Source organism: Galleria mellonella, unplaced genomic scaffold (assembly GCF_026898425.1).
Source record: "Galleria mellonella isolate WM207_F2 unplaced genomic scaffold, CSIRO_AGI_GalMel_v1 utg643, whole genome shotgun sequence".
Lineage (NCBI taxonomy): Eukaryota > Metazoa > Arthropoda > Insecta > Lepidoptera > Pyralidae > Galleria > Galleria mellonella.
Genome location: NW_026442135.1, coordinates 932,087 through 955,639, shown reverse-complemented (window position 1 = coordinate 955,639; position 23,553 = coordinate 932,087). Strand labels below are relative to the sequence as shown.

General features: G+C 33.8%; 1 protein-coding gene across 3 annotated transcripts in view; it reads right to left on the bottom strand.

The window, feature by feature from the left end:
- Positions 1-1,068: 1,068 nt before the first annotated feature.
- LOC113511201 (uncharacterized) overlaps positions 1,069-23,553 on the bottom strand; it is a 65,961-nt gene continuing 43,476 nt past the window's right edge. For 2 of the 3 annotated variants that reach the window (XM_052900318.1, XM_052900319.1), the window contains exons 5-14: positions 17,321-17,470; positions 16,839-16,934; positions 11,359-11,472; positions 10,489-10,655; positions 9,563-9,761; positions 7,476-7,655; positions 6,436-6,594; positions 6,264-6,334; positions 5,697-5,870; positions 1,069-5,221 (exon numbers count right to left, since the gene is read on the bottom strand). In XM_052900318.1, the coding sequence (XP_052756278.1) occupies positions 5,029-5,221; positions 5,697-5,870; positions 6,264-6,334; positions 6,436-6,594; positions 7,476-7,655; positions 9,563-9,761; positions 10,489-10,655; positions 11,359-11,472; positions 16,839-16,934; positions 17,321-17,470 (1,503 nt within the window). In that variant the 3' untranslated portion in view covers positions 1,069-5,028. The remainder of the gene's footprint in view (positions 5,222-5,696; positions 5,871-6,263; positions 6,335-6,435; positions 6,595-7,475; positions 7,656-9,562; positions 9,762-10,488; positions 10,656-11,358; positions 11,473-16,838; positions 16,935-17,320; positions 17,471-23,553) is intronic. The other variant, XM_052900320.1, reaches the window with a different exon arrangement.

Below are 23,553 nucleotides of genomic sequence, written 5' to 3'. Positions count from 1 at the left end.
CAATGTTATAATTATAAACAATTAAGAATAAATGTTTGTTGGTAGGTGCTACTCTTGTCATTCGTAGACAGCAGTTCTTTTCTTTTCATTTAAGAGTTTCCTCTTGTCGGTGCAACTAATTCATGCATCTTCCTCCAGCCAGCTCTATCCCAGGCTATAGCCTTTATCTCCCTGTACGACATGACGCCTAGTGTTTCCTTTATCTGTCCCATCCTCGGTCTTCTTCTTCCTCTTTTGCCCTCTATTTTTCCTTCTACTATGCTCTTTAATAATTCTCTCTGCCCTTGGGCAAAAGAGGAAGAGACAACAGTTACCCAAATTGAAATCACGGCCGGTTTAAAATATTTTAATCATACTATCATCCTCATTATAATCAACTGTTATCTGTCCACTGCTAAATATAAGTCTCCCCTTTAAGGGAGGCTTTTGCCAGTAGTCGCCAGATTTGGCAAACGGGTTTTTTTATTGGGTGAAAATGGTATGGTGGGGTTACCATACACTAACGGGATACGCTAGCGGAGCACCAATGAAGGGTGATAGATGAGAACGAAAACAGGCCAGTTAGCCCATCATGATGAATTCATCAGGAATTAACCATGATAGTTTCCAGGGGGAACCGCAAGGAGGTCCACCTGGTTGGGTATATTGCAAGCAATGGGATTCTCAGTCTCCATTACTAACAATCCCTTCCCCCCCTTGGCAAACAGTTTGACAACCGCAATTAAGCTTTCATTGTTTTAAGAGGGATGCTGCTGCCCATTCCCAGACTATTAATTCCTTTAGTGGACTTTTAAGACATTAGCGGGAAAGAAAAGTAATAATTATATTATAAACTTGTGGAAATAAATCAATATCTATTTCTTCTTTCTGCATGGCCACACAGTTTATGACTCGATTCTTAGAAAAAAAAAAAACATTGGAGATCTTTCCTATATTTTCCCGCCATTTTAGTACCTTTTTTTAGGTAACTTACCACGTTTCGTCGAATTTGAATGGATCCATTGTATATCCCCAGAAAATAGGAAAATATAGTTCCCATTAGGGAAAAAGGTAAATAAAAAATAACAATAATTTTGACGCATGTTTTATTTTCCAGCGACAGTCACGGCCCTCCAAATAAATACAGAAACTGGAAAGTCACAACGTAATAACAATATTTACAAAGAATTTTAATGTGGTTTTTCACTTAAAAAAAATATTAAATTAAATAAGTAACAGCATTTATTTAATTAAGAGACCAAAATAATAAATTTTATAATCGGTGGCAGCCAAAAGCAAAATGTGTTTTACGTGTTAAAATAAATAACAAATGAAATGTACCTATGTCATTTAAATACCTTTTTTTTTATCACATAGATACCAACAAACAATTTGAACACAGTTTTTACCACGTGACCTGCGCAATAACAATTTCATACATAATCATAAAAGTGTTTACTGCGCAGGCTTAATTGTCTATGGTTTTTAAGAGTTAATTTGAAATATGTCAAAAGTAAACTTTTAAAATGCAAAATAGAATAGTTATGTATATTTCAATCGATAAATTTATTATTTTCTTCCATTGTTTACGAATTATAATAATATAGCGACTATTAAAAAATAATATGATATATAATAATAATAATATAATTACAAAGTATCACTAGAGAACAGTATATTTTCCATATTCTATCGTGTTATTCGTAAGAACCTTAAACATATAATAAACCTAATTTCAAAAATTGTATTTTGTCTCTTTCTTACAGATAAAGATATCATTTTAATAGAAATAGACGAAATATTTCAATAGCTCAAACAGGTTTATTAGACATTGACAGTGTTAGAGTTGTATTTTACAAATAAATTGCCAAAAAACACTAGTTGTATCATAACTAACTTTTAAATCATTTTTGGCATTATGATTGAAAAAACCATAGACTTATTGTTAATCTTTATCAGTATATTAAAAACTTTTTTTTCTAGCATACTACGTTCTACTACAATCTATGCAACAATGTATTTATACAATAGAATAGCAAAATATTCATTATCTGATGCAAATTACTAGATTTTAATTGACAGAAATTTAAATAGAATTTTGGCTGGATTTTACAATTTTTAATATGGCAAGATTATATACTAGATTATAAGATTAGTATACTCATATGGTCTTCTACATAAGTTAATAGTAATATATATAGAATGGAAAAGATGAAATTCAAAAACTTTCTTATACCTTGCGCCTATTTTATCTTAATGCATAGACAATTACAGTAGTTCTTATATTTTTTTTTATTTTCATTTATTATGACCAGTATTTTTTGAATTCCAATTTTAAAATATGATATTCAAATATGATGATAAGCATTGAATTGAAAACACACTATTAATTAAGAGTTTAAGCAAACTATCACAATTTTGTGAAAATATTTAATACTATTAGAATTTACTTTTTAAAATACCTATATCGATTTACGTTTCACATATCTAAATCTATCTACACAAATTGTTTACGTCCAGATATATTCTTTAGGAATGATAAATAGTACGGTACGAGAATTTAAACTTTATATCTACACTACTTTGAACTATTTTGGCATACAATATATAAAAATACATCATTCTCACAACACTTATGGATACATGAAGTTTCCAAATGTGTTTGGATCGTAAAATACTTAAAGAAAAATAGTTATTGTTTAAAACGAGAACAGAACCATCCAATCACTTGGAAATTTCATTCCGTACAATTTGATAAGAGCAGATATGATATGCAAAGCAAAAAGGCATAATGTTTACAGTTATTGAATTAAACTTGCAATATTTTTTGTTACGATAGCATATTTTGTTAGGACAGTTTTATTAGAAGAAATACAAGCAAATGCAGAAAAAAAAATAATAAAAACTTTAGCAATGAAAATATAACAATTCCAAGTGTCACATGTTAAACCACACTGTCTTTATCAGGTAATTAATACCTTAGATTATATAGGATAGAGCATAGCATATCAAAAACGTGTCAAAATTTAGTCAGTTAATTTGACATTTGACAGACTATTTTTTTTTTAATTCAAACAATGCATTTTTTTTATTTGAATTTGGAACAATTTTTTCTGATATAAATATGTTGCTTAAAAATAGGAGGGAATTTTAACAAAAATATATTTTATGTCTACACTCAGATGTAAAACAAAGTATTCAGCAAAATATTTCTTTTTGAAATATATTCATTAATTTTTTTTTTTTTTTTTTTTGATCTTCAATTTATGATTATTTCTCCCATACATTTAGTAGTAAATGTACATTATGGTAACTCGATTCACGCACACAAAGATAAAAAAATGACCTGTTTTTGGTGAAGCATTTGGGTGTGATACTCTATCTATATAATCCAAGATTAATACGTATTAACATACGAAACAAGTCTTTGGCACTTACAATATTCCATAAGAACTCTGTAAAACCACATCAAATTATTGAATGAAAGAAATAATAAAAAAAATATATTAATTAACAGCCTCTATGTGTTTCTATATATAATTTATTTTTTTTATATATACTAAATAATTTTGTTATATCCTTTCATCGAATTTTTAATCCATAAAATAAACATATAGGTAAAACAAAAAGGTTTCCGTATTATCAGATATTATGGCGTTTTCTTTTGTTTTTTTATTACTGAATTTATTATAAAGAGAAACTAATATTGTTTTCTATAGAAAAACAGATTATTGATGGATAATTGTATACAATATTGGATAATGCTATACATAATATATATAAATATATCTTCGTAAAGTATGAACATTATTATGAGAATTTAATTTCTAATAATATATCTCTTCACTACCAATTTAGAATTAAATTTAAACATTAAGAAATTCCAAGAAGTTTCAAACCAAAAGCAGTAAAATTACTGTTTTCTTTCTATTGCAAGAGGTTTTGGACTACACATAGTCGTCAACCTTATGGGTACTCGGGGGCTCCAGCATCCATAAGAGGTAAATAGCGGGTCCGGAGCACCCATTAGGCTAGACATCTTAATATAATTAAAATAATCCTCATCTCATTATCTGTCGTTTAAATTGTTTGTCCAACAAAAAGTGTCTTTCAGCTGATGCAGTAATAATTATGTACCTAGTTAACAAAAGACCCGTGAAGTTTTCTAAAAGCCAGCACCCCTGACTATGGTTACTGTATTAAACGAGCTACATGCTTATTTAAAACCTTTTTTTATAATCCAAATACTATAAAAAAGGAAAGAGTTGACTTTTTATTTGTAAAATATGATTTTAAAGATTTTTATTATATCATAAACTCAAAAATATCATTTTAAAAATTATTTTACTCAATACATTATCAGCGAGTAACATGACTGATATTTCGACTTTTGACCAATTTCATTGTTTCAGTGATAATCCCAACAAATATTTAGTTACCTTTTCATTAATTTTAGTTAATTACAAATTACCCTAATTGGTTATAAAACTTCTTTGAAATTCCCCATATATGCTTTGAAGGAGCAATACTTCTCACGTTGTCACACTTCAGTATTACGGAATATAATAATTATTATTATTGTATACTTTTAAATTGTAAACTCTATTTGTTACACAATAAGATTTACTTTCGAGTATTTTACATATAATGTAATAACGACTATTTATTATAATAATATTAATAATTAATACGAATTTGGCATTCTTACTTCAACATTGATCTTCGATTTTCCAATACGAAGCACATACGTCCAAAACTTCACAGTACTAACGTAGCGTCAACTCAACACTTAAAATTGTCTTTTACAAAGAAGAAATTCTATCTGATAGAACTATTAATAAATAATCACAACACAAACCATTATTGCAGTTCATTGTCTTTGTACTAAAATCAGAAACCGCACTGTGAACACTGTTATTAACGAAAACAGTTAACTGTTATTTTAGCAATAATCACATTTAACGTTGTTTCGTTATAACAACACGTTATTTCGTTATCCGATTACGTTGCACCGCTATAACGGCTTGCGTTTCGTTATAACGTTAATAGTTATTTATTAACTTCGCCTTTGAGAGCGCGTTCGAGGACCGTTTTGGACGCGATCTCGACGGTGACGGTTTTGCTTATCGTCGACAGTTGTGTTTGGTCGGCTTCTGGGCTCTCTGACAGGGGCTCCGTCAGTATCTGGAGGGAGGACACCTTGGCTCGCTGGTATGCTGTCACCGTGTTCATTCCGAGGAATCTGGAAAGATCGATTAAATTACTATTATGGCCAAAATATTCATAAATACATTATTATTATACTATAGTTTGCTTGTAATTTAGTTATACAATAAACATATTTATCGTATTATTTCGGATGTTTCAGCATAAAAATAAATATCTGAGTAGCTGATACTGCTTTTAAATCGGTTTTAGCGTGTTGGTAAAGTATCTAAAGAATATGTGTTAAAAAAGTTTACGTTATAGCATGGTCAAAATTTTCTGTGACCTATCGGATTAAGAGGTAAAAAATTTATACGTTTACTACTGGATTTCATGATTTGTGTTTTTATTAGATTACTAGCTGTAGTTAAGAATATCAGTGGGAATCTTTTGGAAATATTAGTGCCACCCTTCTCCTTCTAGTGTTTGCGAGTCGTCAGCTATGCTACTCTGTATTTATTCTTATGATGTTGGATTGTGTTTAGTTGGTGGTGCCGGAGCCGGCGCCGTACCTGACGGCGACGTAGCAGACGAGCAGCGCGGCGCCGGCGGCGAGCACGCGCACGACGGGCGAGGCGAACAGCTGCACGGCGACCCAGGCCGCCGCGCCCGCGCCGCACATGCACGCCACCGCGAACGCCGTGCGCACCCAGTGCACGCACGTGAACCCGCGCTCCCACTCCACCCTGCGCACCACTTGTCATTAATATAACTAGCCGTTTCCCGCTGCTTTGCCCACGTCAATCAGTATATAGTTATACGTTAAATTAGATTTTTTTGATGATTTTTTAACTTGAAAAATCAGTTTAAAAGAGATTAATTTCATTAAAAGAATCGTAACAGTTTAACTAAGATATTTATTTGTACATCAATAATTTACAACATTTACGATTACTTAAATCAAATGACAATAAAAAAATGACTAAACATATATTTATAATATGACTGTTCAGTAGAAATATATGTTCATATATTTAAAAAAAACATTGACACTAACAATGTTTTGAATACAACTGTGTTACAAGTTTCTACATGAAAATAAAAAGAAAGGAAGGAAGAAAGAAAAGAAAGAAGCTTACCTATTCGTTTCCTGAACAATGTAGGGTGTATTGCACACTTTACACTTCAGTCCGTCTTGGTTGGCTGCACTCTATTAACAATAGTAGATATATTGTAGTATCCTGTATTATATTTATAAAGAAAAAAGTACACTAAACTGCAGTGAGTTTATTTATCTTGATTACCACCTACCTCGACGAGCCACCTGCGCAGACACTCATGGTGGACTGCGGAGACATCACCGGTGCACCGGCATGGCCTGATGAGTGGCTCTAGCTTGGAGCTGTCGTAGCAGATCCAGCAATCGCGAGCCGACCCTACGCTGCCCACCAACGAGTCCGTTTCCACATTCTGTATGGAATTATTCGGATTTAAGATAATTGCATTAATAGGAATAAAAATTGTTGCTATTTTTAATCATTTAATCAAATGATTTTTAATTGTAACGGTTATTTAACCACTGCTATAAATCGCTACTGAATTATAATTGCTACTATGTGCGAAAAATCACTACAATTACTTGCTATTGTTGATTTTTATGATCTGCGCGCTAAAGTCTTCATTTGCTCAGCTTTTACCGATCCAGTTAGACATCATGATCACTCAACTGACTACGATCACTTTTCATAATTAACCAACTATTATACATATTTCATATGCTACTTGTGAACGCGGGCTCATTATTCTATATCCGCGCACACGCGGTATTCACTCCAAAACATGTTTGCATAAATGGTAATTGATTCTGCGACAAATATGACCAGCCCATTTACTACTTTAGCCATCATAAAGTGCACAATATATTTCATTTTTACCCTAACATTATAAATCTGAATATGAATTTGCTTTTTTTTTATTAGTTCTTTAAAGGCTAAAACAATCACCATCTTATTTATTATATAAGTAGCATTAAATAACTCCCTGTCACGCGGACGAAGTATAAGGACGAAGAAAGAAAGAAAAGAGAAAGTAAAAGACGAAAAATATTTATGCTCGGAGCGACAAGCTAGTTCGGGGATTAGGAATAGGAATTTAATAACTAACTAGTTATAATAACTGACTATGAGACATATAATCGAATAACTACTTACGAGTTGGAACATAGTTACTAATTATTTTTAAAACAGTTACTTTTGTAAGTAGTACGTCTCGTATTACCATAATCTCGTGTAAAGACCCAAGTCTAGCGAGAACTGACAGTAAACTGCCTCCTAACAACGTATATCACTCACCACGCTGGAATCTCTCAAGCCGGAAGGTAAGCCCCGATCGTAATCCACGTCCCTTACTCTGGCTGGCGGCCTCAGTATAGTGACAACGAGCCGCCATACAAACAACTGCCAGTAATGAACCACTCCGACTATATACAACGCTTTTTGCGGCCATCTATCTCGCCAGAATTCGGCCAGACTCTGGAGATTCAAGTGATATGCATAAGAAGGAAGTTAATGACCTGCGAGTGCAATTAGGACCGTACACTTGAGAGCAAATAAATAGTCATCAACCCGTATTTACTTATTAATTTATTACTATAACTTTAAAATTACAACGAGCAGGTAAATATGTGATCTAATCAGACTAAAGCGATATCTTGAGCATTATTTGGTGGCAGTATTCTACCAGCTCTAATTTTAAGCCTCCATACAAATAAAGAGAGAATAATTTTATTTTATTTTTGATTCATAATATTAATGTTCTAATACGTTCTACAGCATGGGTAGATTTTTACACCCTTATTCATAAAAACTGAAATCTCCTACAAACCTATTTTAACTATTACACTGTTGTGTCACTTTCATTTACACTAAGAATTTGGCATAAAAGAAAGAGACAAAACAGTCTTGCAGCTAAAATAGATTTATGAGATGTTTGACATTTTTATGAATAGGGGGGGTAATTTTACTAATAAAGATTTCGATTTCGCCCTGTATACATTATCTTACGCATGAATTTCATAAAATATCGATATATTTAAAAAAATAATACTGGCTTATCTGATACAGTGTGTAGTTACACGATAAATAAACAATAAGAAGTGGGGACTTTATTTGCTCTCCAGTGTACATTAACAGTTTAGTAGCATGGCTGTTTTTATAAGTCATCAATATTACTATTATGTGTAGATAATGCAAATTAATATTGAGTTATGTGTTGATGATGTACATTAGTAATGAGTTATATGTATAGATGATGCACATTAATACTGAGTTATGTGTTGATGATGCACATTAATACTGAGTTATGTGTTGATGATGTACATTAGTACTGAGTTATATGTATAGATGATGCACATTAATACTGAGTTATGTGTTGATGATGTACATTAGTACTGAATTATGTGTATAGATGATACACATTAATACTGAGTTATATGTTGATCATGTATATTGATAATGATTTATGCATAGATGTTGTACATTAATACTGAGTTATGTGTTGATGATGCACATAAATAATGAGTTATGTATTGATGATGCACATTAATACTGACTTATATGGAGATGACGCACATTAATACTGACTAATGTATTGATAATGTACATTAATAATGACTTGTATTATAAAAAAATACAACTATCTAATATATGTAATCTTCAAATTAATAAAAGCAAAAATTAAAACAAAGTTATTAGTGAAAATAATAGAATCAATAACGTCATTCATTAATGGATGAATATAAGATATGAGAGTTGAGAGTAACGGTCACAAATTGCGTTGCATTGCCGAAGCATCACTAATTTTATACTCGAAATGTAATTATGAAAACGCTGATGCAAGTAGTTCGTCGCATATGATCGACCTACAATTGAAATTGTATAGCTGAAGACTGTATAACCCGTCAAAATTAAGGAGATATGGTACGTGGAAGACATTACACTGATTTGGAAACGATCCAGATTTGTTCGTTTATGAATGACTATCCAAAATCCATGATAAAAAACACATATACTCGAAGCACGGATGAAATAGAAAAAATAATTATATATATTTTTTTTATAAACTATATTAACAATGTCTGCCAAGGAACTACTCTTCTTGTCTTTGAGATATCAGTGTTAAAATAATGATATTTTAATTATCAATGTTCTAAAAATATCAATTATTACGGCTCAGTTATCCTTGAGTCATTGGCGTATTTAATATTATTTTCCAGGGCGAGGAGGAGGGCAGGCTACTTGACATAGGTTTTATTCCCATCTCTCATCATTCATTAGTGCCTTGGTTACCATTCCATTACCATCCATTTAAAAGCCAGCCACAATTATGGTATACCCACCCCCCTCCCATAACCTGCATAAAGTACGTCTATGGCCCATACCTTGGCGTCGTGTCGGTGCGCGAGCAAGTCTGCTAGCTTGGCGTCGTCGAGCTGCCGCGCGAGCAGCCGGCGCGGGTTCAGCAACCAGAGCCGTTCCGGCGCCATCGAGTTCCACAGCACGCAGGGGAACCATAGCGCAACGCCGATCTCCGCGAGCCTGAACACCAAGTCGTGCCAATTGCGCGATACCACCGGCACTCTGCACGAGAACAATTTTTTTTTTAAACAATTTATTCAGTATACTTGATACACAATACATTTATATGCCAAAAACCTCATAGACTTTATTATTTGTCTTAGCAAATAATTTTTATTTTGATTAATAAATTAAAGTTTTTTTTTTTATTTACTACAGATAGCAGGGAAGCAGTTAGTTACAAATGGTGCGACAATGGCTGATTATATATTTTTGTTCACGTGTCATAAGCAAACGCCATGCTTGATGGAGTGTGGACCTCAAAATATGTTGCAGGGAATTATTATTGGATGGAGAATTGTATGTATAAAAATTAAAAATACAAAACAGCGCAACAAAACTCCGCTTCCGGTTTATCCATTAATTACATCTTCAGGCAGATTTTTTTTATAGGCAGGGATCCAAGTGTCTTTAGTCTATATTATTATTATATCAGCCGTTAATTGCCCACTGCTGAACATAGGTCTTCCCCATTAGGGGAATTTTGCCACTAGTTGCCACGCTTGCCAGGCGGATTGGCAACCGCAGTCAGACTGTTGGCAACAATCAGGCTTTAGTGACGTTTTAATAGGGACGCTGCTGCCCATCCCTCGACCATGAAATTCCCTTAATCGCCACTTACGATACCTACGGATAGCCTATTCTATACCGAGACCACACGGCAGTTAGTTTATATTAAAAATCTAATCGAGCTGTTAATCTAAAAATTCAAAACTACGACGGCACTCACTTGGTCTTCCAGAACTCGCTGAGTGTCTCCGATGCGAGGAAGCCAACGATTAATATCAGCATCAGCGCCTGACTGATCAGACCAAACCTGGACTGGTGGAGTTGCGAGTGGTTCACGGAGCGGGGGTCGATGGTCCCATCGCCGTCGGTCAGGTCCGTCTGGATGCCCTGAACAGGAGTAAAGAAAATTAGTATACAATCACACCAGCTGTTTAACTCACGTTGCGAACATGATGTAGTTCAGTGAAACTATAATCGTCAATAAGTCTGTATAAAACATTTTTAATAACAAGCTCTTAAATTTTTTTTATACAAATTAGAATGGCAAACAAGCTGACGGCTCACCTGATGAAAAGTAACCGTCGCCTATAGACATGAGCAGTACCATGGACATAACAGAGTATACCGTTTCGCCCATGATACCCCCCATGCGTCGCCATTCCTGAGGACTCAGGTGTTATTGCTCTGTACTCTGTAAATTCACGTCATACCCCACTCTTCAAACCGAAACACAGCCATGCAAACACAACTGCTTTACGGTTGAAACACGAATGGTTTACCCCATTCGTGTACCCAAGCAAACGACTTTTGTACAGTCTCCCTCTGGTAAACTTATAACCCGCTACATTGTGATTGCGGCCATTTTTAAAATAATGTTACCTAATTTTCAAGCTCAAAATATACCCCAGGGCACCAGGCAAGCAGTATATTCATCACAATGGGCCAACTCACTTACCTTTTCGTTCTCACCTATCACCCCTCACTGGTGCCCCGCCAGCGTATACCATTAGCGCAAGTGGCCTTACCACTCCACTATTATCCATTAAAAATTAAATTCACGTTTGGTATAAATCACAAAGTAAACCCTCACCTGTTTGGTAACCAGAGTGTCCTGCGCCTCATCACCCTCGGCGGCGGTGGACGGACCGGGCCGCGGGGATATTATCGTGCACACCTTCGTCTCCTTCAGGAATTCACCTCGGAGCTGGAATCATTCGAACCCTCATTAATCTATATCTTTTTGACTTAATCATAACTAAAAGCTAAATCAAGATTTGGCCCTGGCATTGAATGGGCCACCCCTACATATGTTAAGTTGATCTTTTGTGAAATTCGTTTCGATGAACTAACTGACCTACTTTCATCCTCACCCATTATCCCTCACTGTTGCCCCGCCAGCGTATACAGATAGCGTAAGCCGGGTTACCAATCCATAATCATCCATCATGCCGTGACTAGTAATTCTTATGGTAAATAAAGCTTGGTAATTATTGGTTTTCCTACAATAAAATCATTATGAATAGACTAGAATGATGTATGACTTAATCATTATTTAGTTGATTAAATCGTGATTTGACAGCCGTAAATGTGTATTACGATCGAAGACATAAATTTTTTATAGCTTTCGTGATGATAAAGTACCTACCTACGGTGAAACTGGTAAAGTCATAAAATGTATACAATAAAACTGTGTGGAAAACAAGCGTTCTCAATTCGAATGTGTTGTATTTTAATGCAAGTACATTTTTTTTGTGGTCCCATAAAATGGACTGATGGACTGGATGAACACCTTCCTATCCCGTGAGTGACGTAAGAGGCCACTAAAGTAATTTAATGGTCGAAGGATGTGCAGCAGCGTCCCGCTTGTCAAGCGTGACAACTACTTGCAAAACCTCCCGATACGGAGCGCCCTAGGTTCAGCAGTGGATAGTTAACGGAGAATATGATTATGATGAATGTAAGTACAAATAAGTCTTCCTTTTTGTACTACAAACATTTTTATTTATATATTTTATGTAACAAGTTGAATCACTCTATCTATCGATAAAAACAGCATTAAAATCCGTTGCGTAGTTCAAAAGATCTAAAAGTACAGACGACGGGAAACGACTTTGTTTTAAAACTACGTAGATATTATATTAAAAAAATAATATTAAATGTAAATTCATAAACTTACTCGTACAATATTGAAATAAAATTAAAATGACATAATAATAATCTCATTCTTTCACCGAGACTTTACATTGCTCTCAATTTAAGTATGCCAATGTAAGTTACATACACAAATTACTAAAAACAAGTTTAATTCAATTTCGCGAATTAAGTATCATAAGAGTATCATTTTACATAATCAGTACTTTACAGTTGTTTGACTGTTTATTAAATTACTATCTTTTACCCGCGATTTCGACCGTGTGACCGGCACTCACTGGTGCCCCACCAGCGTATACCGTCAGTACAAACGGGGTTATCCATTAAAAAGAACCAGTGGCGCAGAAGACACGTTACTTTGTATAAATGAGGTCCCGTGTTCGATCTCCGGTTGAGCCAATTTAGGAAACGAACTTGTTTGAGTTAGCTCGTGTGTGGGTGTTCTGGGTGTGCTGATGAGATGCTCGTCGATTGGTTTCTTTATGAGAACAGATGAGGTATCCTAGCTTGAGGACTAGGTGATCGATGTGATTGTATAGTACTTTATTATTATTATAAACATTTTAGTTCTGAGGAATGAGGTGCAGCAATACAGTGCTTGCCGTGTGGTCCCGGCATAGAAAAGGCCACCTCTTCCTTTCCCGTGGGTGTCGTAAGAGAGCACTAAGGGGGGGGGGGGGGGAGGGATGACCAGCAGCGTCCTTCTTAAAACATCTACAAAGTATAACTGCGGTTGCCCATCTGCGTGCCAAACTTCTGGGAAATCCCTCCAAACCCTTCAAGGAGGATTGCTTATATTCAGCAGTGGACAGTTAAAGGCTGATATGATGATGATGATGATGATGATGATGATGATGATGATGATGATAGTGGTGATAGTGATGATGATATAAATTTGCCTAACATTGCCAATTAAAAATAGTATCCATACACGTAGGTATATATATACTATTTTTAATTTCAAATATTAGGCAAAATCAATAGTGAATAACAGGGGGGAAAGGGATTGTTAGTAATGGAGACTGAGACTCCCATTGCTAGCAATATACAAAACCAGGTCGACCAACTCGCGGTTCTCCCTGGAAACTATCATGGTTAATTCCTGATGAATTCATCATGATGGGCTAACTGGCCTGTTTTCATTCTCATCTATCACCCTTCACTGGTGCCTCGCCAGCGTATCCCGTTAGTGCAGGCGGGGCTACTATGCCATTTACACCCAATTAAAAAAAATAGTGGATAATTTGGTAATTAATACTTAGTAAAAGAGAATTAATAATAATCTTACAATACAAGTAAACAGGTTTTGTTCACACGCAAATATTTAAAGCCAATAAGTAGGCAAATTAAATATATTTTCAGTATCATTATTATTAACTTATACTCCACATATAACCAAAAAATACATTAATCCAGTGTTTTTAAAGTGTAAGGTCGCAATCCCTTGGGGGGTCTCTTTTTTTTTCTACAAGGGGGGCGCGAAGTAGTGAAAAATCAACAGTTACGTAAATACATCAATCAATTAATAATACATAATAAAGTATATAACAGATATCGATTATATGTCTGTTTTACATACTTTATTATTATTTTATTTTATCGATACCTAACTGTGAATATAAATACAACTGTACGAATTTCATAATTGTACTATAATAAAATTCATACACATTCGAAATGTTGTGAAATGAGCTCCCTGCCGAAGTTTTCCCAAGAGACTACAGCATGATGACCTGATTGGGTATATTGCTAGTAATGGGATTCTCAGTCTTCATTATATGTCCCCCTATTATATGTATTGATGATAGTGTCTTTAAGGTTTTGCAATTTTAAATGGCCAAATAAATAAAACACAATAGATGACTCATGTTCTTAATGAATATTTGACACGACAGATGCCTGTCAAAAGGAACAATATTATATGTGGCTAAGTAACAATTAAACAAAAAATATCCTATTAAAATAAGATATTGTAAGTATGTAAATAGTCGCATTCTACTCGTGTCATACTTGTGACGGCGAATATAATGCTGAATAGAGATTGCTTTGTCGTTTTTGATGGTAGCCTTATATTATACCTATTATATTCAGGGGTTTTCTTGGATAAATGCAGCGTTTTTCAATTTTCTCATGACGCGACCCCCTACCCTCCACGGTTTTTTTTACACCACTGAGGTGGCAAACAAGCATACGGCCCACCTGATGGTAAGTGGTTACCGTAGCCTATGAACACCTGCAATACCAGAGGTATTACGCACGCGTTGCCGACCCTGAAGAAACCTCTTTACCCCCCTTTTGAAGAACCCCATGCTGTAGTCTCTTGGGAGGAAAACCTCGGCAGGGAGCTCACTCCACAACCTGAGTGTTCGTGGAAGGAAACATCTCTGAAACCGCGCAGTACGCGACCATTGAGGCTGTAAGCTCTCACTTTCACATTTATAATATTAGGTTAGTAAAGATTAGTTTTTAATCGCGACTTTGTCGACTTTTTTTTTTTACAACACAGGGGGCAAACGAGCATGCGGCTCACCTGATGGTAAGTGACTACCGCCGCCCATGATCACCCACAACACCAGCGGCATTGCAGGTGTGCTGCCGGACTTTTAAGAAGGAATATACTCTTTTCTTGAAGGTTATGTTGTCGTATCGGTTCGGAAATACTGCTGCTGGAAGTTGATTCCAAAGAATGGTTGTGCGTGGAAGAAAGTGCCTTGAAAAACGCACGGTGGAAGACCGCCACTCGTCCAGATGATTGGGATGAAACTTTAGTTTGTGGCGGGTTGTACGGTGGTGAAAATCAGCAGCAGGTATCAATCCGAACAATTCCTCAGAACACTCCCCATGATAAATTCGGTAGAAGACGACGACGTATTTTATTAGTATTAGTTTTTTTTTTCAGACAGAAAACCTTTGGCACTAAAACCTTTCCATGATCTTTTGTGCTCACCCTTTTTTTTTTGAGTTGCTAATTCCTATCAGTGATAGGTATTGTAAGATGTTTTTTGTAGCAATGTTCTTTATCTCCTCAGGATATAAAGTTTATTTTCCAAGGAGATATATCGTTTATGTATGAGTGGGTTACAGCCACAAACTGTGTGCTGCGGCGTAACTGAATATTATTTTTGAGTGAACGAAAACGGAATGGTAACCCCGATTGCGCTAACGGTTTAAACTAGTGACGTACTAGTAAGATCAGTTGTGATTAATTCACCACAATGGTTACATAGGATGCATAGAGCTCGACTTGACAAGGTATATTGCTAGCAATGGTCCCATTAATCCTCATTACCAACAATCCTTTCCCCCAATTACACATTTATTGACTGAGACAAAAACAGCGCTCATCACATATATAATATTAGCAGTAACCCGCGACTTCGCCTGCGTCAATCAGTACGTAAAGAACCCTATATGCTAGACTAGGATTACCTACCCTACCTATATAATTGCCGTGTGTTCTCGGCATAGAATGTGTGAATGTGAAGTGAGGGCGAGGGATGGGCAGCAGCGTCCCTCTTAAAACATCTCCAAAGCCGAAATGCAGTTGCAAATCCACCTGCCAATCGTGACAACTATCGGCTAAAACCCCTACGGGGTAGACTTATGTTCAGCAGTGGACAGTTAAAGGCCAATATGGTGACTCTATCTATATACCAATTTTCATTCAAATCCATTCAGTAGTTTATGCGTGAAAGAGTAACAAACACCTACCGATCCATAGGATAATAGGATATTAGTCCAAGCGCGAACCCATCGTACAATAAAAAAACACATGCATACGTGATACCTATGAACAATACGTAATTACGGTATTATTGGCATCCATAAGAGGATGGAAACCCATCAAAAACTCCCATAAAACCATAGTTTTAAATAAGTGTTATTGCCGATTTGTTTGTCCTTTGTCATGATATATAGCGACTATTGTGATGTATGGCCGTGAAGGAATACCACAAATATGATTCCTACTACTTTTGACTGATTGGTTCGTTTCAATTTACATAGAAGTTTATATTTTAAACTAGCTTTCTGCCCGCTATTTTTTACGCGCGATTTCTTTTTTTATACCACAAAGGTTTTTTTTTACAACAACGAGCATGCGGCTCACCTGATGGTAAGTGACTATGATCACCCACCCACAACACCAGCGGCATTGCAGGTGCGCTGCCGGCCTTTTAAAAAGGAATATACTCTTTTCTTGAAGGTTATGTTGTCGTATCGGTTCGGTGTCATTCGGTGACAAATAAACATAGAACCCATCTAATGATAAACGGTTACAATATAGCCTATGGACGCCTGCATACACTAGGGGTGTCACATGAGCCGTTGCCGACTCTAAAGAAGCCTTAATATACCTATTTTAAAGATACTGTAGTCTCTAGAGAAAACCTCGGTATCTTATATTACGATAATAAATACCTTGAAATAAACTTCCACTCCATAGATGAGGAAGAAGATCACGACAATGAAGAGCAGCACAGCGTAGCAACCGTTGAAAACGTGTTGGTAAAAGTTCTGCAACGAAAACGTTATTATTCGGTACGTATTGCGGGAATTTACTGGGTACAGAGGAATAACACCTGAGTCCTCAGGAATGGCAACGCATGGGGGGTATCATGGGCGAAACAGTATACTCTGTTATGTCCATGGTACTGCTCGTGTCTATAGGCGACGGTTACCACTTTACTTCAGGTGGGCCGTCAGCTTGTTTACCATTCTAAATTGTATAAAAAGAAAGTCTCTACGAATTATGAACGCCACCACATGAGGCGCTGGTCTCGATTCTGAGGTGCCATTTCTCTAAAGTTTAGATTTAGAAGTCTAAACCTATTTCTAAAATAAAAATTTCAATTTAATATCACATCAATTTATTGTAAGGAAAAAAATATTCTTAATGGTACCTTTTTCTCGGCGGAGGTGTCAGCTACGTTGGTGGTCAACACTTCGGCAGCAAGAAGCGAATAGCTGATCACATTGAACGTCACGAAGGCAAGGAACGACTTGGAGAGGAACCTCGGCCGCTCCCAACGGATGTCGCGGAGGTGGAATACCTTTTAACAAACATAAATTACAGTTAAATATTTATTAATAGAACTATTGATTACTTCTGCTGTCCTAGTACTTTATGGAATTTTAACTAGGATTTTTAAGCAATTTGATATCCTATTAGGTCGATCTCCACGCAGTGTCCCTCATGGAAACCATCGTGGTTAATTCAAAATCAATAAATTAATTTTGAATTGTTGGACACCAGCAGACCGTCTCATGGTCGGTGCAATTAATTGTTTGTTTACATTATATCAAAACAGACTATACTCCTTCTTCATACCTAGTTACTCATACAGTATTCACTTACGTTTTCTATTAGCCTTCACATAATCCGCAGTTTCTCCTGACTGAGATGTTATACTGCGATCGTATCACGCGTTACGCGATTAATTCGCCACTTCTATAATACTTTTTTTTTTGCAATCAATAGGACTAACTCGGATTTATTTCAAAACTCGTGGAATAAAAACTATGGCAACAATCCGAACTCACAATCACAGACAGTGGGGTGGGTAGTGTTGGAACATAAACGTCTGTTGGGGTAATGACGTTCAAATACAATTAATAGATGCCTAGTTTTATACGCATAATACAGTATTATGCGTATAAAACTAGGCATGCAAGTAAAAAGGATGTTCCAAACTACATTATTAGACGACGCTTTTCTAAAAGGAACTGTAATTATTTCCATCACTTAATTAATACTGACAAATTTTTCCATTATGATATATCTAAATGTAATGACCCAAATAAAAAGGCTGAAACTTTTGTACTTGGACTAAAATATTTCTATGACATTGTCTTTCCAAAAAAGAAAACTTACGTAGTTAAAAATCAACCAGTATGGAAAACAAAAGGAATACTGAAATCTAGGGATACTCTAAATAAACTTGAATTTTTACAATGTGTTCTTCCTTTTGAAAAACGTAAACAAAGAATTCATAAATTTAAAAAATGTTTAAAAAAGGTAATGATTACTGCAAAAAGAATACAAATCTTATACAATATTAAAAATTCTAAAAATAAAGTAAAAGAGTGTGGGATACCATATCCAGATTAACAAATAAGACAAATCGACTAACACGTAATATAAACAAAATTAAAACACAAACTGGAACAATAATAACAAACCCAAATTTGATTGCACATTTTTTTAACAGTTATTGTTGTAATATTGGTAAAGAATTAAGCGATAAAATAAAAACGGATAAAAATAAAAACTATGAACTTTTATCAAGAACAAAAAAGCCAGATAAAACGATAATATTTAAAAGAATAACTCGAGATGAATTGTTAAAAATTATGCGTTCTATAAAAAATAAAAAATCTAGAGATATATATGACATGGATTACAAGATATTAGAACTTATATTTAATAATGATAAATTAATTTACTTATTACTTGATGTTGTTAATTCCTGCATTGACAACGGAACTTTTCCAGATGTTTTTAAATGTGGTAAAATTATCCCTATATTTAAAAAAAGTGACGCTGAGGACCCCTCCAATTATCGTCCAATATGTATTCTGCCAGTCTTATCTAAAATTATGGAGATAATATTAAAGAAACGTATAGTAAGACACTTTGAGGAAAACAATCTTTTTACTGACAAACAATATGGCTTTAGAACAGGAAAGTCCACCACAATGGCAATTACAAAAACTATGGAATTTATATTGGAGTCTTTGGATAGGTCCATGAAATGTGTAAGCGTATTTTGTGATCTTACCAAAGCTTTTGATTGTTTAAGGCACGACATAATATTGAGCAAATTACAATACTATGGATTTGAACATAAATCTCTAAAAATGTTGCAATCATACTTAAATAATAGGACACAAGCAGGAACATTAAATGATAATACTATATCCCACATACATAATATTAATATAGGCATTCCTCAAGGTTCCATACTTGGATCAATTCTTTTTCTTATTTATATTAATGATCTTCCGGCAAATTTACCAGAGGAAGTATTTGTGACTCTATTTGCTGATGATACACATGTAGGATTAAGAAATAAATATAGAACTAAATTGAATAGAATGATGGATAACACCATAAATTTATTAGGTGTTTGGTTTCAAGCCAATGGCATTATACTAAATGCAGCGAAAAATGTTTTTATGTCTTTCAGTACCCGTAAGAATAAAAAATCACCTCCAAACAATGCTTATAGTCAGAGTACAACATTTTTAGGATATACTATAGATAGTACAGTTAGTCATGAATCGCATATTGAAAAATTATGTAGTAAACTAGCTTCCACCAATTATGCCCTGAGTAAACTTAAGCAACTAATAACAAAAAAAGCTCTGAGAATGGTGTACTTTGCATATGTTCAGTCGTTGTTATAATACGGTATTACAATTTGGGGCAATGCAGCTATCGTGTTGAAAGTTTTAAGGCAACAAAAGCAAGCTATGAGGATTTTATGCGGAATTCATAAACGCACCTCAGTTAGACCTCACTTTATCCAACAACGTAAAATGACAGTGTCATCGTTGTTCATATATAATTCTTTACTTGAAATATATGATAAAGGAGGTACTTTTCGCAAAAATTCAGCCATTCATAGTTACGCCACTAGAAATAAAGACAAATTGGAATTGCCAAGAACACGACTCACAAAAACTATGAAACTTAAAATTAAAATTATATCTAAAAATAAAAATGTACAATAAATTACCCAATACAGCAACGCAATTGCCGAGAAATGAATTTAAAAATAAAATAAAGACATATTTTGAATAACATCCTTTTTACAACGTGACCGAATACCTAAATGCCAATATTAAATTATAGCATTATTATTTATTTACGTTTAACTAACTGTAAGAAGTGTGACAATTCAAATTTTATAACTTGAAGTCATCATTATTGGTATATAGTCACCATTATATTGACATGTATTAACTAATTTATAATGTTAACTATAATTCATTTGTAATTTTATTTTTATTTTATAATTTAAATCTTATTGTTATTATTTATTTTATTAATTTCAAAATTACAATGTAAATATTGACTTGCCATTGTGTGACGAAAACTGTTATATTGGTTAATAAAGAAATACGAATATCAATATGAATATTGTCCAAAGAAATATAAAATAAGAGTCAAATCCACAAAAACGCAAAATAGATAAGGAAAATAAAATCAAATAATCACGCAGAGAAAAAAACGACGAATGAAAGTGGAATAACGTATGAGATAGAAGAAAATGGATGGAAAGGAAAAACAAACAATTTTGCATTAACAATTACACTAGAATTCCAAACTGCAACTTAATATCCGGTCAGGACGCACCTCTTAATAGGTGGAACAATAAAAAAAAATAGGACTAACTCCTATATTGGTCTACGAAATCGCTTGTTAAAAACGGAATGAATATAGGAAATATACATATTATATAAAAATATCATACGATACTTGCTAATAATTTATATACACAGCAACGTACAGGTTACACTGATGGAAGTAACCACGCCATAATTGTAATATGCCCATTGTCCGGATTATTACATGAACAATGTGGATATTGACTATAATAAATATAGTCAATACAAGCTATTCACCCCGGATTTGCACGAGTAGATAGATAAATTAGTAATTTATGTTATCTTTATGTTAATTAGTAATTTTCGAAGCTTTGAATTACATTATTTTAATTATAATAGATTAAGTTTTTTTTTTATACAACTTAGAATGGCAAACAAGCTGACGGCCCACCTGATGGAAAGCGGTAACCGTCGCCTATAGACATGAACAGTACCATGGACATAACAGAGTATACTGTTTCGCCCATAATACCCCCCATGCGTTGCCATTCCTGAGAACTCGGGTGTTAATCCTCTGTACCCAGTAAATTCACGCCATATCCCACCCTTTAAACCGAAACACAGCCATGCAAACACAACTGCTTCACGGATGAAACACGAATGGGACAGAGGTACCCAAGCAATCGACATTTGTACAAAGTCTCCCTCTGGTAAGAAGTTTTTAATTCGTACATTACAAACAAACATACATAGAAAAAATCAAATTCTTGCTCTTTATAATATTAATACATATATAGAATATATAGAAACAAATCTACCTTTAAATACAAATTACGGGTTGACTTTCTAAAAAACATGTAACACATTTAAATGGATATTTTTCTGCCTTAGTTTCTTTCAACTGCTGTTCTTATTTATTATCATTATATTATATACTTGTATGTAGCAACATTATTTGTACATATTTTAGTTGTAAATGCATCGCCTACATACTGGTAGAGAACGACATTAGGTGTTAAGTCCGCCATATGTATGTTATATAATAGTGCATTGAACATTAAATAAATAAATATATTAAACAAAATGTAAATAGAACTAACTCCCGCCATAGTAACCTACACTAACATTATAAAGAGGAAATATTTGTATTTTTGTATGTTTGTAATGAATAAACTCAAAAACTATTGGACCGATATAAAAAATTCCATCATAATTAGAATGCTACATTATCCCTGAGTAACATAGGTTACCTTTAATATATAATTATATTATTTTCTATCTACCCGCGCGAAGCCGGGACGAGTCGCAAGTTAATTATATTTATAGGGTCATATTTATTACGAAAATATCATGCTAATGAGACTAGGAATTTTCAAAAATTTTTCACATTTTAATTTTTGATTTACAAAAGTCCTGTCCTAATATTCTATAGTATAGGGTAGGTACTTTCTTAGTTTCGCGTAAAAATAACGATATTGACTTCAACGTGACCACGGGAAATATCATTACATCTTAAATAGGCATAATTGCCTAATTAATTAATTAGACCAACGCTGGACAGGTCCAGATATTGGGGTCATTTCGGAGGCACCATTTTTTTTATTTTAAGTACGATAATATATAATAGATACATACATATCTGTCACGCCTGTCTCCCATTAGGGTAGGCAGAAATAATGGATGACAAATGCTTTGATTCGTTAATATATAATAAATAGTAATAATAGTTAATGTAATATTTTAACAGTTTCGCCAAATTACTGTTTGACTGGACCATCATAAAATTAATTTATATTTATATGTAATATAATGTTGACTTTAATCTATTAAAAATTTGGTTCATATCGATGTTTAGAATAAAGATGTCGCTGTAATATCAAATTTAATTTTTAAATTTAGAATTAGACATTTCAGAGTCGACCCTATCGAGTGTAATGAATTGTATTATATGAAACAATTGCTATAAATATTTATTTGTAAATTTTGACAATTATTCTTAATTGTCAACGTTTACAAATAAATATTTAGTAAGTAGGTATGTAGGTACTACTAAACTGTAAAATTTGCCATCGCGTTAAGTCCAAATAGTGTATTTAAAATAGCTATACGATTTCGGAGATAAAATCCTTCAATCACTCAATGAATCAATAATTTATTTGTATAAACATACGTACAAATCGATATTATTACTTTACATTTATAAAACGCCATGTATTATCATCATTCAGCGTACAAATTATTACATAACATTTATTATTTTATTAATAAATTAAGTTAAATAAATACATTATATAAATATGTAAAAAATGTCAAGAAATAAAAAAATCTATTTCCAATTGTGATATTAAAATAATGGATCTGTCAAGAAGCTGTCTAAGTTATAATAACATACATTTATTAAAATTCCGCGTAGTTAGAATTTAAAGTCTGTTATAGGTAACTGTATTATGTGATTGTTGTAAGTTTTTCTTTCTATATTAATTTACCCTACAGCGCTATACTAATATTCCGGTCTCGCGGAAGAAGTCGCGGTTAAAATCTTTTAATAAAATTATAAAAAAAAATAAAGTAGAATAATTATTGTAACATAAGAAAAGCATATCCATTTACCAATTAATATCATGTCATAAAAAAAGAATCACAGCACAAACACATATAACCATAAAGAATAAAATTAATAAATAGAATTCGTACAAAATTCCAAAGAAACTTTCTCGTTCACTTCTTCATAATTTTTGTTCAATTATTTTTATTTTTAAAACTTAAAGATAATTCTTTTTTTAAATTAAAAATTTCTCGCGCG